General features: G+C 35.8%; 1 protein-coding gene across 1 annotated transcript; it reads right to left on the minus strand.

Annotated features, from left to right (window-relative positions):
- Positions 1-6045: 6045 nt before the first annotated feature.
- On the minus strand, positions 6046-6692 carry LOC125241805. The gene is made up of 2 exons (XM_048150448.1): positions 6445-6692; positions 6046-6369 (listed from the first exon to the last, which is right to left on the minus strand). The coding sequence occupies exon 2, from the start codon at positions 6367-6369 to the stop codon at positions 6082-6084; it is 288 nt and encodes a 95-aa protein (XP_048006405.1). The 5' UTR covers positions 6445-6692; the 3' UTR covers positions 6046-6081.
- Between the last annotated feature and the right edge of the window lie 10114 nt (positions 6693-16806).

Here is a 16806-nt window from a genome sequence, read left to right on the forward strand (position 1 = left end):
AAAATATATATTTGTCACCCGAATATCTAACAGAAATTCTTATAAACAGAACCTTGTTGTACATGAAGTACCCTTGAGGTATAAAGCGGCACGTGAATGTGTTATCCTATACAAATATCAGTTTACTGACAAGCAAAGGTATTACTTAATATTAATATTTTTATTGCTCACTGTATTGTTTAACAGAGTAGAGTGGTACTGAAAAATGAAAACTTTGACCATTTAGGTACGCATATTATAATCGCCTACTTAGTAAGAGGGTAAATGTGTGCCTTATTGAGTGATATAATCTTTAAATGAAACTCACATACCTATCGATATCCCAGCCACGACACTCATGCGCCGCCTATAACAGGAGTCGGCCCAGTCCCAGTCAGGGAACCAAAATTCGAACCAGTCAGTCTGCACCTGCCACTGAAACATACTCAGCCGCTTGCGCATGTCCTTGGGGAGGCCTTCCGTCGACGTGCCCACATCCCAGAAACCAGATACTATTCTACAGGACATAACGCTGAATAATAATCTGAAATATGACTCAAATAAGGACCCATTTACACGGCGCGAGAACTTGCATGACATGTTAATGTCATGTTAATACTCTAAGAACAAATTAAATTATTTCCAAAGAAAATATTTTAACTTGTATTTTTAAATAGTAACACTACTATTATGTTATAAATATTAAATAAATGTCATATACAAAGAAAAAGTGATCAAGGCCTCCAGTGTTCCGAGCTGGAATCGAACCAGCGTACTCCGCTTACCGGGCGAATGCCTGAACCACTCGGCCATCGGTGCACGAAGGCAAGGGTCGAAATTTCCAAGTATATTCCCGAAGGCTCGTGGCGCCCTCTGTCATCCCTGAGGTAGAAGGTAGAACAGTATGGTTCGACCTCCTAGCTGAATCAACTCAGGCAACGGAGTACGCTGGTTCGATTCCAGCTCGGAACACTGGAGGCCTTGGTCACTTTTTCTTTGTATATGACATTTATTTAATTTTTACAATAGGTTAACTTGAATAAGCGTAAAACGGGGTGACCGCGTATTCCTGCTTCCTAAATTTAACCGTTTTAAAACTATTAATGAGTCCAATGTGTACAATGGTACAATAGAATACCTCGGATAATCCGTTGTATACTTTCAAGTACCTTTAACCTTATTATGTCAACATAATAAGTTAAATTCAAACCATTAAAACCATCAGATAACGTTGAATAAAATTGTGATTTAACAGCTACGTTTACTAACCTTATTAACATCTTAACGCTGAAAGACAACTGGAGTACCAACTGTTATTAAAGTAAAACGTAAACATTACGAGTATGTATTTGTTTAAGCCCGACATTTGTGGAAAATAATAACAATTTCTGGGGTTGCTTCGTTGAAGTTAATTTGCTGTGGTATAAAAATATAAGGAATAATTTTTAACAAAAAAGAACTGCCTTCATTTGGGGTTCTGGTGATAAATACTTTCAAATGTTGGATTATGTTATCAATTCGTCTGTATATTTTTTAATGTTTGTTATTCGATATCTTCGTCATTTCTGAACCAATTTTGAAATTTGGATGATTCTGAAGTACTTACAGATGAGAATGATTGTCAGAACGGAACTCTAACCAGGGGGCCGATTTTTGAGTCTCACGGCGTTCGAATTCAGAAAATTGTCACTGAAAATAATAGGCAATTCACCGTTTTCAACTGGTATTTTAGTGACAGTGAGACTCAAAAATCGGCCCCCAGGGGCGGCTCACTCTTCATCAGCAGTTCCACTGCACCAAATGTCACTGTTCTGGACGTAAGTGCATGCTGTTCTTATAAAAATACCAAAGTCACTATAAGTGTGCCGTTCAGATTTGAGGAGTTCCGTTCTGACCATCATCAGCAGTTCCACTGCACCAAATGTCACTGTTCTGGACGTAAGTGCATGCTGTTCTTATAAAAATACCAAAGTCACTATAAGTGTGCCGTTCAGATTTGAGGAGTTCCATTCTGACCATCATCAGGAGTTCCACTGCACCAAATGTCACTGTTCCGTACGTAAATGCATGCTGTTCCTTTAAAAACACAAAAATCACCATATGTATGCCTTTCAGATTTGAGGAGTTCCCTCGATTTCTCCAGGATCCCACCACCAGCACTGGGTTCTGAGAAAAATGGGACCAATCTGTATGCATATACATTCAATCAAAAAAAAAAAATTCGAAATCGGTCTAGTAACGACGGAGATATCGAGGAACAAACATAAAAAAAAAACAGACGAATTGAGAACCCCTTCCCTTGAGATTTGGAAGGCGGTTAAAAAGTAGTCACAGAACAAGTAATCACTCTCACAACTACGACATCTATTAATTTAGTTTAGAGTACATGCTCGAGAAAAAAAGTTGTACATAGTCATTTTCGGTAATGCCTTTATTTAAATTCCCATTATTAAGAGGCAACAGGAAAAATGCTAAAATGGAAAGCAGCCCCCCTCCCCCTCCCTTTCAATTTGGGAATTTTCGTTAAATATACTCGTGTCACTGACTTGATTTATAGAAAAAAAATTTGCTTTACGGACAACTCAGGTAAAAGATATTGCGATTTTTTTTTAAATCGAGGTACCGCTCTCGACTATTTCCTCCTCCAAAACTTAACCAATCGGAACGAAATTTGAGAATCTGAATAACAATTAAATAATCTGTGTCGGTCCGTTTCGTTTTTTATTTAGACCATTTGTTATGAATTTTGATCATCACACCCTTTTTTGCGGCATAACCAATTTGGCCGTTTTTGGAAAATTTTGATGGGCCGGGCCCTAGTGCTTTTAAAAATAAGAATAATCTGTGTTAAAAAAAACATTGCTCTTACTTCAAAAACTAGGGAGGAAATAGTCGATAGCGTTGTATGGAGAATTGACCCCTCCTGTTGGGTCTTAATAAAATACCCTGGAATATGGTTTAATAAAGCCATAGGTAGGTACATAAATCGGCCTAAAGGTTAATAAGTAGATACCTATGAGTTAATAGGGATGACGACTACATAAAAAAATGGCATTCTGTTTAGTCCGTCAGTTAGATCGTCCAATAATACTGAACACATATTTTTCGCTTTTTCTAATTAATGAAAAAATACAAAGTTATAGAGCATCAAAGTTCCGGAGTGGGGGCTTGTGACGACACTTCTAAGTAAAAATTGTACCTAGGCGTGATGTCACGCGAAACTTCAACGCACTGTACCGTCGTCATTTTTCGTTTACGAGAAAAAAGAAAAAATACGTGTCTAAATTCTTTGATAATCTAACTGACGGACTAATTGGTTTTTTTTAGTCGTCTCGCCTATTATTTAAAAAACAATGTTAACAAAATCGTTCAACTGTTAAAACCGCGATTGAAATAAAACAAATATTTTATTTATAATGTTTGCGATAACTTACCGACAAAATGAAATGTTAGTCAATGTTGTTGTTGTGTAACAAAGTGTGGTTTGTAAACATTTCAAATCAATTGGGTACCTTACTTACCTGCGGTGAAGTATTTCGATGACAGATCTGATGTTACGAGGGTCATGCCAAAAGAAGTTAGATACTCCATGGTCATTTTATTGATACTGGCCAGTTATACACCAATGTAAAGGTAGGTTATCTGCTTATAAATTTAAAAATGGAACACTTGGAAATTCTTAGGATTCCTTTTTTAATTATTTTTTTTTCTAAATAATTTTGGCGGGAATTTTCCGCAACAATGGAGCTTACTCGACGTGATTTTCGTGTTATGGCCGCTGTACACATATGGCCAACGGTTCCACCAGCCCTTTGTGAAACCCCTTGGCCAAGATAAGAGCCGCTGTTTACACATTGGCGAACCAATCACTTGGCATTGGCTCTTCATGAAAGATGGACGTGGAATGGAAAAGACTAGGAAATTCTAGGTCTTTTACGTTGTCAGCAAAATTTGATTAAAAAATAATAACCCCGTAGTAAAATTAAATTATTTGATATATTAACAATTTTTTGAATATTCTGATAAGAACATTTATCTTTTTGAGGAAATACATTAAACATTTGCAAGGTTATTTTATTTCCTAAAATCTACACTATTATTGGCATAGATAAACTTATTATTTTCGTAAATATTTCACTACTGTCCTCTCTGACGGCTGACGACCAACTGAATGAAGCGCCAACGTGTAAACGCAGTTGGCCATTGGCGCCAAGATCCTTTGATGTGTGGACAAAAAACCGACACGAATCGGTTGGCCGGCAAGCGCAAGCGCCAACTGCCAACTTACGGCCAAGTAGCCCTCTACACACATGGCCAAGGGGGTTGGTGGAACTGTTGGCCATGTGTGTACAGCGGCCATTATGATATATTATGACTTTAAAAAAGGTTTAACACCTCAAGAGCGTTTTGAACTTTTAGTCTCGACTTTTGGAGAGTCTGCTTGTTCACGTGCAACTGTTTTCAATTGGTTTGCTGAATTTAAAAGAGGACGGGAGAGCTTTGAAGATGAGGCGAAGACCGGACGGCCGCCAACCGCAGTCACTGAAGAAAATGTAAAGACTGTGGAAAAAAATATTCGTGCGAACCGACGTATTACATATGTAGAGCTCGAGCGTGAACTGGGCATTGGATCAGCAGCATTGCAAACTATAATTTATAGTAAACTGTCTCTTCATAAGCGTTGTTCAAGATGGGGGCCGCACAAGCTCACCGATTTACAGAAAGACCGTCGCGTGGATTGGTGCAAATTTATGATAGACAAATTCGACGCAGGCGAGAAAAAAAACGTATATGATATACTTACAGGTGACGAAACATGGCTATATAACTACGATCCCGAAACAAAGCGACAGTCTACAGTATGGTGTTTTGAAGATGAGCCGACGCCAACAAAATGTCGCCGAACCCGAAGCACACAAAAACAAATGGTTGCCTCATTTTTCTGCAAGACGGGACATATTGCTACAATAGTGCTAAAAGATCAAAAGACAGTTAATTCAGAATGGTATGTGACAGTTTGTGCCCCAAGAGTACTGTCAGCTTGGTGTGACAAGCGGCCGAAGTCAGGAACCCGGCACCTGCTCTGGCACCACGACAACGCTGCCCCGCACACTTCCGCTAGAACACTTGACTATTTCAGCTCAAAAAACGTGACTATTCTGCCCCACCCCCCATATTCCCCTGACCTAGCCCCCTGTGATTTTTATCTTTTTCCTAAAATTAAAGAAAAATTAAAAGGAAGGCGATTTGAGAACAAAGAAGATGCGTTGGCTGCGTATAATTACGAAATTTCTGAGGTGTCTAAAGAAGAGTGGTCATCGGTATTTTCTAAGTGGTTTAGACGGATGAAAACGGACGGAACGGACGGATGAAACGTTCACGGTGAATACTTCGAAAAAATAGATAGCTGTAATAAAGAATAAAGTATGTAAATTTTGAGTATCTAATTTCTTTTGGCATGACCCTCGTACTGGTATTAATTAGTCTTGCAAATGTTTGGATTTGGAATAGTCATGGTCTTGGTTTTGATAGGAATAGTATTGACAGGTTGCAATTCTCAACAGATTTTCGTGAAATGTTGATTCTATTATTTAGTAAAACTTTTATTGCCGATCCAGCTTTCGGAATTTTTCCAAGATGCTTTTTACGAGTACATATGTAAATATTTATAACCATGTGTTTTTCAATTTTCCATTTCTAAGCATATATTGCGATATTTAATATTACCTATGGTAGGTAATAATGTGCCATTATTTTTCTAAAGAATTCTAAATTACCGATTTCACTTTCCATGTACAATCTGATTAGGTAGAATAGACTGGTATGTATGATACAAACTAATATAGCGTTCAATCGAATTATATTTTTGTATTAGTCGCATCTTGCATGTCAAAATCGTCAAATTTGACCCACTAACCCGACTATACCAACGAAGCCAAACAGTTTTTATGTAAGTATTGTGTCAAGTACCTACTCTTAATCTCTCTACTGCCTAGTTATCATTTTTAAAACGGCAATAAATATGAGGAGAAGGATATAATTGTAGTTGAAAAAAGAAAATCAATGTAATGATGAATTTGTTTATTAAGTTGATGTTAGAAGTTATTCGTCATCAAAGTTGAATCTCCTCATACCGTCGAACCTGAAGCCGTAGGCGGCGGCGTTCTTGACATCCACCAGCGCCGGGTTGCGGTGCTTGTAGAAACTGCCGTGCCCGTGCGCGGGCCTCGACGAGCCGTTCGGCACGCCGTGCGCCTCGCGCGGATAAAATGCCTCGAACTGCCCGCTGGACGGCAGCACCGTCTTGAGCCCCGCGTCCTCCGGATCGTACGGTCGGCACAGAGATGGCGCTAACATCGCCAAGAACCACAGCGCGTACACTGACATCATCTGCAATGACATATTTACGATATAAATACTTATAAATACATTAGCAAGGTATATAGAAATATGAACATTACATACTGTTTAACAATTGTAATGTGGCTCCCGATGAGCTGGTTGCATATGGAATGTGATTCGTCGGTGCGCATTTAGCGAAACTGGTAGATCGTCGCAGTGGGTCACCTTGAGGGGCTCGAGCGCGCGGACAAGCAGTGGCGGCGGCCGCCCGGCCGGGGTCGGCCGTGCTGCAACAATACCCACTTTCCCTCCGCGGTGTCAGCAAGTCGACATTAGCGCGACACGACACGAGTACCTGCCCGCTAACTCAATTAACTGGTCTCTTATTTCGCACATTGCTAGTAACCTGATACAGGTTGACGTCTTATTTTGGTTAAATTAAATATATATGATAAAAAATATTGTCCGTAAAAAAATAAAAAAGTAGGTATGACATAGGTAGCATACCTATGTTACCTAAGTAGGTATGACATAGGTAGCATACCTATGTTACCTAAGTAGGTATGACATAGGTAGGATACCTATGTTACCTAAGTAGGTACGTATATCAGACTGATTAATATTCTTTGGGTAAAATATGTATGTCATAATCATAACATAACGTTAGCAGAGTGGTAGGTAGATATACCTACCTATGCCAGTAGGTTCATAAATAACAGCATTTTTGAACACCGGCGTAATAAATTCGGAATAGAATCGAGTCTAGTCTAGAACTAAACTAAGCATGAGACAGGATAAGATGAAATTAAAACATTTAAGCGCATATACCATCTTTATTTACGTTTAATGAAAATAAATCCCTTCCAAAACTTATGCTTATGATAAAGAGACTAAATTTAATCTTCTATTATATTTCCAATTTTGTTAACTTATCTAAATATCTTATAATTAAAGTACCTAACATAAATAAGTAGGTATTTAAAGATATCAACATGTCACAATGGTAGAGATGGTAAGGGTTGTTTTTAGATCCGAATTATTTAGATGACAGTTCGTTCTAAGAAGAATACCCATAAAAAGGCGATTAGTATTTTTTTATAACATCCGTCACTATCAGTGCGTAAAGGTAAAAAAAAACTGCAAATTCGTACATAACGTGTAACATAAATTATGTCAGGTAAAAGATTGGATAGTCCACAATTTATTGGAAAAAAAATCGAACTATCATTTTCAATGGTATTATAATACCTATTATATCAAGGTAGGTATTATATCAAGCAATACAATAATATAGTTTTATACGTTTATCTCAACTACTTTACAAATTGAATTAAAAAAATATAATATGATGAAATAAATAAATAAAATTGGTATTTTTTTAATTAAATGTTTTTGTACACTTTTTGAACATAATTTAGGATCGAAAAACTAGAGAAAATATTTATAATTAATTACCACGTACAAACAGTGCAAAAAACGGCTTCAATAAAAAAAATAGTTTCATACAAAATTTTAAAGATGAGCACCCCTGTAGTAGTTGCAATAAAATTACAAAATTTGGCGTATTATAAACCATAAATTATACAAGAAAATGAGGAGGTGGACGAATGTAAAAAGGGGTTTTAGGACGTCCCTAAAATACATCACTCGGTCAATACAACCTTTTTGACCATAAGCCGATTTTTTGATAGAATTCTATAGCGAATCCTGTCTGAAATTCAGGCAGAATCCGAATGCTCTAAGTTTCTCAGTGAGAGAGCTAATTAGGTAGGACACAAAACAATTAGGTATCTTCATTAATTATTTGGAAGATGTATATCGTTGTCTAAGTACCTACCCACAACACTTGAGCTTACTGTGGGACTATTAAGTTTGTAAAGGAGTGTCTGAGTTAGTTATTTTTTTAATGAATGAATGGAGAGTCTCAATTAGTAATCGTAGTCAAATTACCTATACCCCATTCAGAATTCAGCTGTAATAAGCATTTACTTTATGAACGGGACAGACGGGGGATGCATAATGCATGGGACGAAATGAATTTGCTTTATTTTTGGGTTAAGTACATTTTATCAAGTGATGACGTAAAAGTTCAATATTATGAGTAGGTAACAGCAGCGGCTGGTCCATTCAAGCCGATTCCCACCGGCTTGCCTAAAATTGATTACTAGTAAAGTATCTAATATTATGGTAGGTTACTTTTTGCTCAGTGTTGCCTAGCAGAAATTTTCACCAGCCGCCACTGGTAGGTAATAAACCACTTTCTCATGCATTCACTGCAACAAGTGCATACAATTTTACATCATTATGTAGATACCTAATGTATGTTTTCGCATGTTCATGGAATGTAATAAATATTATGTCATAAGGTTTTTTCTCACCTATTTTTATATATGTAGGTACGGGCCGGATTTCCCTTCCCTTGCTTTCCTGAGATGGAGAAGGGCTAAATTTTGGGTGAGGGTGGGGCTGTCATTCCAAGTACCTACCACGACCTCTAAATCCGATCCTATTATATAATTTTTCCCAAATGAGAACCATCATTTCGTAATGCTCATAGGTAAACTGTAATTTAATTAAAAATCGTAAATTTATATTATGTTAAGTAAGTAATATATATTTATGAATAGCACACCGTTGTGAACTCAAAAAATAACAAGGGAATTACCGATATTAAAATTATGATCCTTATCGCTTTTGCGACTCAAAATTATGAAAATACAATTACTTATCTTAAATGTTATTTATTGACACGTACATTTTTTATATTTTCGTTTAACTGCATTTCACACACGAATCAAATTACCAGCATATAATAGCCCTAAAAATATCTTAAAATTCCTTGAAGTATGTATGTATATAGTTCTATTAAACAGGGTCATTGTGCTAGTTTCTGTCCACATACGTTAGTTTTCGTCCACTTGCAAAGAGCTAATACGTGTAGGTATATTATTTTTAATAAGTACTTACCTATTCTACTCGCATAATATCATTTTTATGTAGATATTAAATACCTTGTTTAGAAGATAATGCTTGCAAGGTAGGTTATCTATATTCAAATTTCGTCAAATGAGCTTCTTATTTTTTTGTCATTTTTTTATTTTATATTTTTAGGGAATTTTAGGTCAATAAAATTGCACTCAGAATCACCAGCACTTTCAATCTCAGTAGGAGACAAAAAATGTCCCTGAATTTTTATACATTTTTGGATTTTTGTTACTTTCCTCTTTTGTTATCCCACACAACATATGTACGGAAAATGGTAACAAAATAAGAAAAAATCGTATGGGACAATTTTTTTATATATTAGGATTGAAAAAGCTATTGATTTTTTTCAAAAAATATCACATTTCATAAAAGTGGCGAAAAAAGAAACTCTCATGAAAGGTTATCGGAAACTAGTAAGTAGATCTGAACGATAATTAGGTAGGTACTTGATATAATGTTAGGTACAATAGGTACCTAATGTACCTATACAAAATATTATGCGATGCGAAATGTACAAATGCACTGAGAGCGGTGTTTTGTTTATCTTTACCATTTGCAATGAGATTCACAGTTCAACTAAGTGATAAACAGTGATCGGTTTTTTGGATTCACCCTCGCGGGATATCAAGTAGAAAAGTTAATATTGATACGACGAAATTATCTCTACGGAACTTTTTACTCTTACATGGCAACCAGTTGAGACAAAAACTTCTATTCTTTTCCTAATCTCTACACTCTATTAAGCAAAATATATTAGAACCTCCACAAAGTATTACCTAACATCTATCATGATATTTATACAAACCGAACATTAAATTTAAATTGTGTTTCTAAATTTTATTGTAAGAATATCAAAGCTAAGGAGTTCACATTTTTAAATTGTTGGAGAGATTTATAGTGGTTATGAAATCGCATGTTAGTAAGGCCTATTACGTTATGTACTATTTTTAGTTTAAGTTTATAATGTTAATTTATTTATTTATTTATTCTTTATTGCACATAAAAAAATAAGTACAAATGGTGGACATAATGCCTTAAGGCATTCTCTACCAGTCAACCACTGGGTTAAAAAGAAACATTTGGTACGTGCAGGCATCGTGACAGAAAACAATAATCAGATATCACTTTCTATTCTACTATTTACAAATTAAAACTATTATCATTAAATACTATAATGAGGGGATGAACTTACACATATACTCTATAAGATATACTTACATAAACAGCTACTTATATACATAATACCTACATGTACCTACAACGAAACGTACAACGAATGTTGTTGCTTTATATTTTTGGTTGAGCAATAAAACCATTTGGCATTGTGGACATTGTACATATTTTTTTGCCTTTTCTAACAACATTAAGCCCGGATTCCCGGGGCATATCCATACTAACATAATGATTGAGGTCGTTCACCCCATGTCGAATCCAAAAAACCGATCACTGGTGATAAAGTACAACTAGGGAACAAATCAAATTATTTTATTGAATATTTTTGATTTGTTTTTTTTTTCAAGTAGTCACACTAATAAATTATAAATTGAAATAGATATCATACACGAAAGAAAAAACGGCAAGGCCCGCTGGTCTTTACCACTAGACCACACGCCCGCCAAACGCACGCCGCTTGGCGGGCGTGTGGTCTAGTGGTCTTTACCACGTTAGCCGCGTAAGCTGAAGACCAGGGTTCGATTGCCGTTTATTATTTCGTGTATGATATCTATTTCAATTTATAAGTGATAAAGTTTTAATGAACATCATCTTTGGTTTCGATTAGGATTTAAGTGGCAAAGAAATTCCATTTCCTGGGGGCCGATTTTTGAGTCTCACGGCGTTCGAATTCAGAAAATTGTCATTGATAATAATAGACAATTCACCGTTTTTAACCGGTATTTTAGTGACAGTGAGACTCAAAAATCGGTCCCCTGTCAGTCTGTGTTCCTTAACCTAATAGCAAAATTTAATTCGCACAAGTACATTTCAGCGTCAATTTCCCCTATATTTATATTTGTAATTTGTGATCTTCGCACATTTCATTTCCATAATTATTATAACTACGGGAGGATTTAGCTTGAAGAGTGGAGAGTCCGTACGTCCGTAGCAAACTTGCTACAATTGTCGTACAATAGGATTGGGTACGAGTAGGTACCTGCATAATATATATCGAGGATCGTGTGACTCTACCTCGTATCGAATATCAATCTTAGGTACTATAAGCGATTATGATGAGTTTGAGTGGTGAGGCAGAACAATACGTTGATGTAGCCACATTTTCATACGAAGCTTGTTTTTACCACATAATCTATTGTATATACAAAACTTCATAACCTACAGTCCAACACGTAGTTTTAAAATTAAAAGGAAACTTCTGTTTTATGGGAAGGTGGACTCCGACGAGCAGCTTTGGCCCCGTCCAAAAGTTGCCTCAGCCGCTCAGTTTGGGCACAATGATACAAAATAGCCTATTAGGAAAAATTTATTCAAAAAGAAATTTATAAACAGGGGCTAAAGTTACTCTTCACACCAACATACCCACTGATATGCGAATGCGGAAAATTTCTAAAAAAGTTGTAAAAGCTTGACAGAAAGCAAAATAACGCTTTATTTTGAAAATGGAAATATTCGACATCATAAAATTATGACGTTATAAAATATTTTTACGTGGAATGCGCGATTAAGGATTTTTTTCCGATCGCAACTCAGTAGTATCCACACCATTTAGCAACATGTTAACTGCAATATTACATATAATAAATCTGAGGTGCCTATGCACTTCTTGTCAAACAGCAAACGGAATTAGGACCATTCTATTTGTAATCATTTTTTTACATAAACAAATAATTAATGTAGATCATTATTATCATTAATAAGTAGATACTCAAAAACATGGTTCGGATTTGTATCAATTGGAAATATAATTTTATCAAATAATCACATATGTAATTTGAAAAGCAGATATTTATAAAAACATAACAATATTATAAATTAATAATACTAGGTATCTAACCTATTTGTTCATTTGTTACTTAATTATAGCGGTAGCACTTCTTATAGACATTCAGACAAAGGAAGTAAGCACAGTTGTAACTAGTCTTTATCACCGTGGCCTGTTTCACCGTGGATACATTGACATTGACACTTTTGTGCCCATTTCCACTGTTATAGTATCTAAAGATAATGTTGTTTCAAATAAATCATTTTCATTTCATTTCAGCAAGGCTAGCACATGATTAGCGCTAGATTATGTTGGTGCGACATTGACTATCCATCCATATATCAGTTATACAATTGAAAACGGCGATGATTCATGTCGCGGCGATATACTGTCGTGCCAATTATGTGCTGGCCCAGCAGATTGAAAAGAAAAATTGTGTCGCTTAACTTCAAAAGTGGGTAAATCCATTCTGCTATAAGGTTGATTATCTTTCAGATCATATTATATTTTTTATATAATCAACCTTATAGCAGAATGGATTTACCCACTTTTGAGGTTAAGCGACACAGTAGGTACTCAATATTTACTAGTTTGACATGCAATGTTCGGCGAAATATCACTATGTCGGGCGACAATTGACACTGTGAAACAGGCCGCTAACATTTTTGGAACACTCAATATTGGCGTACATTCACACGAAGTCAGTGTAACACATATATCTAAATTTACTCGTTGGTGTCAATATGTCCCAATAACAATATTTTATCTTCACAATTTTTATTTCTTCGCATAATGGCCCCATACGGCCAATAAGTTCCAGTGGTATTTTGATCTTTAGGTAGTTAAGTCCGTAAAGAATTGAGTTTTATCATAGAATAAAATATCATAACGCACACAGTGTAAGTAGTATCTTACTGGGTTTCAAATACATAATTACACCGTATGCTTTTATGAAAAAATACGGTAAAATAACCTATGGTAACATAGCGTATAGTATACCTACCTACTACCCGACATATTGGATGTTCTTCTCACAATCGATATAAAAATAGAGTACATGTAGAACTCTGGCATATGGCTTATGCTCGAGTTCTACCCACAAAAGTGGGTCTTCGATAGCATGGGTCGCTTGTGCCCTGGTTGTATATTCTACCACCTACTATTTTTTGTCCAGATATTGGAATGTGGTCAATAAGATGATTTACGCTATTTGTTATAGCCCTGACATTTAGAATTAAAGAAACTGTAATAGGTACCTACTTTTGCATATGTTTCATATAATTCCATAAACTTTGCATCCCAAGTCCCAAGTTGACTCAACCTCCCTTCCTATCCCTAGTTTCGTTCAGTCCAAACGATGCACACTTCTGTCGTTCAAATAGTTGAACCCAATACGAAATTCCCTAACCTTCTCTAGCCTACTTATTTACTTAATTCTTATTATTCCATGGGTTATGCAGGTCCCACAAAACAAATTTTATATTTAAATTTGAGTCCGAGCACTAGGTACTAACATTGAGAGTTGTTAGACAACATCAAATTATAATTAGGTATTATTTAAAATAAAATACATTTACACAAGTCGGAACCAGTCTTCATCGTCGTCCATAATTAAGTTGTCAATGACAAGCTCGTTTTTAGAATAAGCAAATACGTTGTTTGTTTATCCGAATATTGTGAGTTGGCTTCGTATTAATACCAAAAGTGGGCTTTAACGTGAGCATATAAATAAACTGAAGGTTGTAGTTGTCAAAGTGATGAACATTTTGTCTAGCGACCTTTGAAATTTTACTGTTTTTTATAAAATTTTTTGTTCAATGAATGCAGTCATATTGACTTTGCTTATTGTTACGCTCCAAAACTCTCTATACATTGTATTGTACATGAGTTTAACGTATAAGTGTAAATGTGTTGCCAGTTTAATTATTTGCTCATGTTACAAGACAACCACTGTATAGATAACCCAATTTGTGCCCTTGATTAGCGAACATTATTTTTGAAGAAGTTTTAACTAATATAAAATCGTCAGAAATCTCAAGCGAGAGAGGCCGGCTACAAAACGAATTCGAGAGACTACGCTGGGTAAATTATGCCAATTCCATAAGCGCCAAAAAACATTAAAACTAAAAAACTTGCATTCCATATCGGCAATTATGGCCAATACAAACGGACAGCATAAAACATAGTTCAAGATTTCAACGGATTTTCTTTATACCATATCTGGCAAAATCAAAATCACTTGTGGTCATTTAAAGAGAAATACTTTTTAGAGACAAATCTCTTCTCTTTTATTATTACACTTTACAACTGACTGTAGTCTTCAGCTGATACAAATGTTAAACATTATTAATATTTATTTTAAGGTTTAGTGGTTATATTCAGCGATGTCCACGCGCAGTCTCTCAAATCTCAAATCCAATCTCAATTTAGAGGAAGACTATTAGCCGTATTAACTATTTTTTTGGCTTACAAATCCTCAGTCGGTGTGGATTAATATAAAATATATATTATCCCAAACATATAGTATCAAATCGAAGGTCAAGATATGAACTGATATACCCTACATATAGACGAATCAGTAGATATGTAAGTTATTACTTACTTCCCTTTGTTTTCGTTTCGTTAAATAAGAAAGCTATAAAAACAAATAAAAACCTTTGAAAACAAACCCTCATTGGACCATTTATTAGACCTCATTAGAATAAAGGCTCACCTATTCACTAAATATGGTCGTTTAAATGTATCTTCGACGCGACGGTACCTCAGTGAGCAATAGAAAGGTACGAAACTAAGAACCCAACATATGTACAACCCCCTTAAAATATATAACCACCACTAAATTTAATAGTCAAAGCATTCAATTGGTTTAAACATTAAAGATATTTTGAAATCACATCAACAGAGATCTTTACTATAATCATTATCATTTTTGAACATTAAGTAGACCATATAAAATGTATCCAATCAAAATTAATGATTTCCTAGCATTACATAACTTTAAATGTTATTGGAGAATGTATAAAGCAAATAATTCTCAATAACAATCATTTGTGACAAGCAGCACGGGAAGCATGGTCGCGCGACAGACGATAAAATATCAGGCCGTCCCTATCGCACCAGGGGCGACTCACTCCGCGATTCTATCGCCGCGCTACAAGTACATGCCGGCGGCCGCGAGTTCGCGGCCCATTCATTGGTGACGGCCTTCGTGCGGCGCAATAGAATTCAATCTCGGCAGCTCGCGTGCGGTCCGTTTATTAATGTAGGTAAGAATTTATAACGGCGGCGTTTTGTGAACATCAAAGGAGTGAGCCTTCTGTACTTGTACTATTATATATTCTGTGATCGCACTTACAAATAGTGCGATAGGGACGGCCTGATATTTTATCGTCTATCACGCGACCATGCTTCCCGTGCAGCGCCATACTCACACTCACGTTGCCATAGTGTTTATTTTAATTGTACCCTAAACGTTACTTATTTGTCGTACGTTCGCTAGAATTCCACTACATTAATCTGTGTTTTCCTAAACTGGGTTGTGACACTAGTGAATGTGTAACTGATTTATTGATTTCATATACAAAAATATTTCATAATTTTAATAACAACAACGGCAGATAACATAATAAACTACCTTCTACTGCTTCGATTACACAAATAAGACTAATTCGGGTATTAATCAGTACCCATAGTGTAAATTTCATTCCTCAACGTGACATAAAGTAAACGATTTTGAAGAGCTTGCCAAGAGGGACATTTTGGAAACATTATCTTATCTTCTTCAAAAACGAAATGTTTTCAAACGAAATATACACTGTCACCTCGTCCATCAGGTAATATAAATCAGAAATACCTAGTATATTTCCCTAAAAAGAGAAACATTCAGTTTTTCCATAAGAAAAACTACAAAACATGTAGAATATAAACGTTTTGGTGGCGATTAGAGTACAAATATGTATAATCAATCAGAGAAGTGGACATGCTGAATTCATTTCATAATCATTATTTTATAAAATAATCCATAAAGTTTAATTTTGTCGAGTCAACTATTTGACCAAGAAACCACCGCCAGCTTTTGAATGTTCGTTAGGCCTAATATTTTGGCTCACTACACCACTCGTTGTGACAAGTACTCTTCCCATGAGCCAATGATAGTGGCAACACTGGCATATACGCTAACGTATAAACTTAAAAATTTACTTTTTCTGGGTGTAGATTATCGCTTAAAGTTTATGGAATTAACACAAAAACAATATTTTTATTGAAATTTCATTATCATCACAAAACTGACAGCGAGTTAATTTTTGTTAACGACTTCCGCTAATTTTGGGTCCCAAATTCTGAAAATGGCCCAGCTAATTGCGTTGACATTCGTTTATACATACACTAGCTTTTGCCCGCGGCTTCGCTCGCGTTAGAAAGAGACAAAAAGTAGCCTATGTCACTCTACATCCCTTCAACTATCTCCACTTTAAAAATCACGTCAATTCGTCGCTCCGTTTTGCCGTGAAAGACGGACAAACAAACAGACACACACACACTTTCTCATTTATAGATAATAT

This window comes from Leguminivora glycinivorella, chromosome Z (assembly GCF_023078275.1).
Source record: "Leguminivora glycinivorella isolate SPB_JAAS2020 chromosome Z, LegGlyc_1.1, whole genome shotgun sequence".
In the NCBI taxonomy this organism is placed as follows: domain Eukaryota; kingdom Metazoa; phylum Arthropoda; class Insecta; order Lepidoptera; family Tortricidae; genus Leguminivora; species Leguminivora glycinivorella.

What these genes read in the sequence shown, in the direction of transcription:
- LOC125241805 (XM_048150448.1), bottom strand. Translation starts at nt 6,369, where the DNA reads ATGATGTCAGTGTACGCGCTGTGGTTCTTGGCGATGTTAGCGCCATCT.